Source organism: Pygoscelis adeliae, unplaced genomic scaffold (genome assembly GCF_000699105.1).
Source record: "Pygoscelis adeliae isolate BGI_AS28 unplaced genomic scaffold, ASM69910v1 Scaffold13, whole genome shotgun sequence".
In the NCBI taxonomy this organism is placed as follows: domain Eukaryota; kingdom Metazoa; phylum Chordata; class Aves; order Sphenisciformes; family Spheniscidae; genus Pygoscelis; species Pygoscelis adeliae.
This window is the reverse complement of record NW_008824499.1, coordinates 38,289-39,247: the sequence shown is the minus strand read 5'-3', so window position 1 is coordinate 39,247 and position 959 is coordinate 38,289. Positions and strand designations below refer to the sequence as shown.

The window sequence follows — 959 nt, the reverse complement described above, 5'->3', positions numbered from 1 at the left end:
GGGGACAGGCCCTCGGGAGGTGGCAGGGAGCCAGGACACAGCAGGCTGAGCCAGGGATGCAGGCAGAGTCCCGGCGGGTGCCGAGAGCAGCAGGGGCAGGGGGATGCTGTGCCGTAGGCTAGGCTCAGCCCTGGCGGGGCAGAGCATGTCTCGGCTCAGGGCAGAGCCACCCCTACCCCAGCCAGCCCAACCTGAGCAATGACAACCCAGGGACCCCACACACTGCCCACCCTGGGGGACTCACGTGACCCCAAGCAGCAGCTGCCTGGGGCAGGGGACATGGCTGCCAGCGCAAGACCAGCGAGTGCCAGGGCCCCACTGCCATCAAACACCCCAGCGTGGGGTACAGGATGGACGCGGAGCCAAGAGAGATGGTGCAAGACTGGGACGGTGCCAAGCTGGGGACGGTGCCAGCAGGGCCGTGCCTGGCAGCCCAGGCCAGGGCTGAGGGACGGTGCGAGCGAGTGGGGAGCCCCGGGCTGCTGCAGTGCGGGAGGGGGACGGGGGCAGAGTCCAGGGCCCCTCGGCCTCGCCTGCCCCGGCCCCGCAGTGCTGGGCAGGGAGGAGGGAGGGGCGGGAGGGCTCATCAAAGGGCACTTTGGTCTCTGATGAAGGCAGTCCTCTCGCTGTGGGCCTCAGACTCCTCACCGTCCGACTCAGAGGGACCCTCCTCCTGCCAGATGTCAGAGGGAAGCCCCTTGTAGGAGATGATCCCGCTGTCCAAGGCGTAGACCTTCACGCCCCGCAGGCTGAAGCCTGAGCGCGCCTGCAGCACCAGGAAGACAGTGATGAAGATGACGACAATGAAGACACAGCTGAGGCTGGCGATGAGGACAGGTAGGTTGGCTGGAGGGGGGGCCTCAGCCAGCCCCTCGCTGTCTGCCAGGGCAGGGGACGCGCGGCTACTCTGCGTCTGGTGGGAGCCGGAGAGATCCAGGCTGCTGAAGGGGGGGGGGGCA

At 68.3% G+C, this 959-nt stretch overlaps 1 protein-coding gene across 1 annotated transcript in view; it reads right to left on the bottom strand.

The window, feature by feature from the left end:
- Window positions 1-8: 8 nt before the first annotated feature.
- Window positions 9-959, bottom strand: part of FURIN (furin (paired basic amino acid cleaving enzyme)) — a 14,601-nt gene continuing 13,650 nt past the window's right edge. The window contains exon 13 of the mRNA XM_009321494.1: window positions 9-948. Within this exon, the coding sequence (XP_009319769.1) occupies window positions 587-948 (362 nt within the window). The 3' untranslated portion in view covers window positions 9-586. The remainder of the gene's footprint in view (window positions 949-959) is intronic.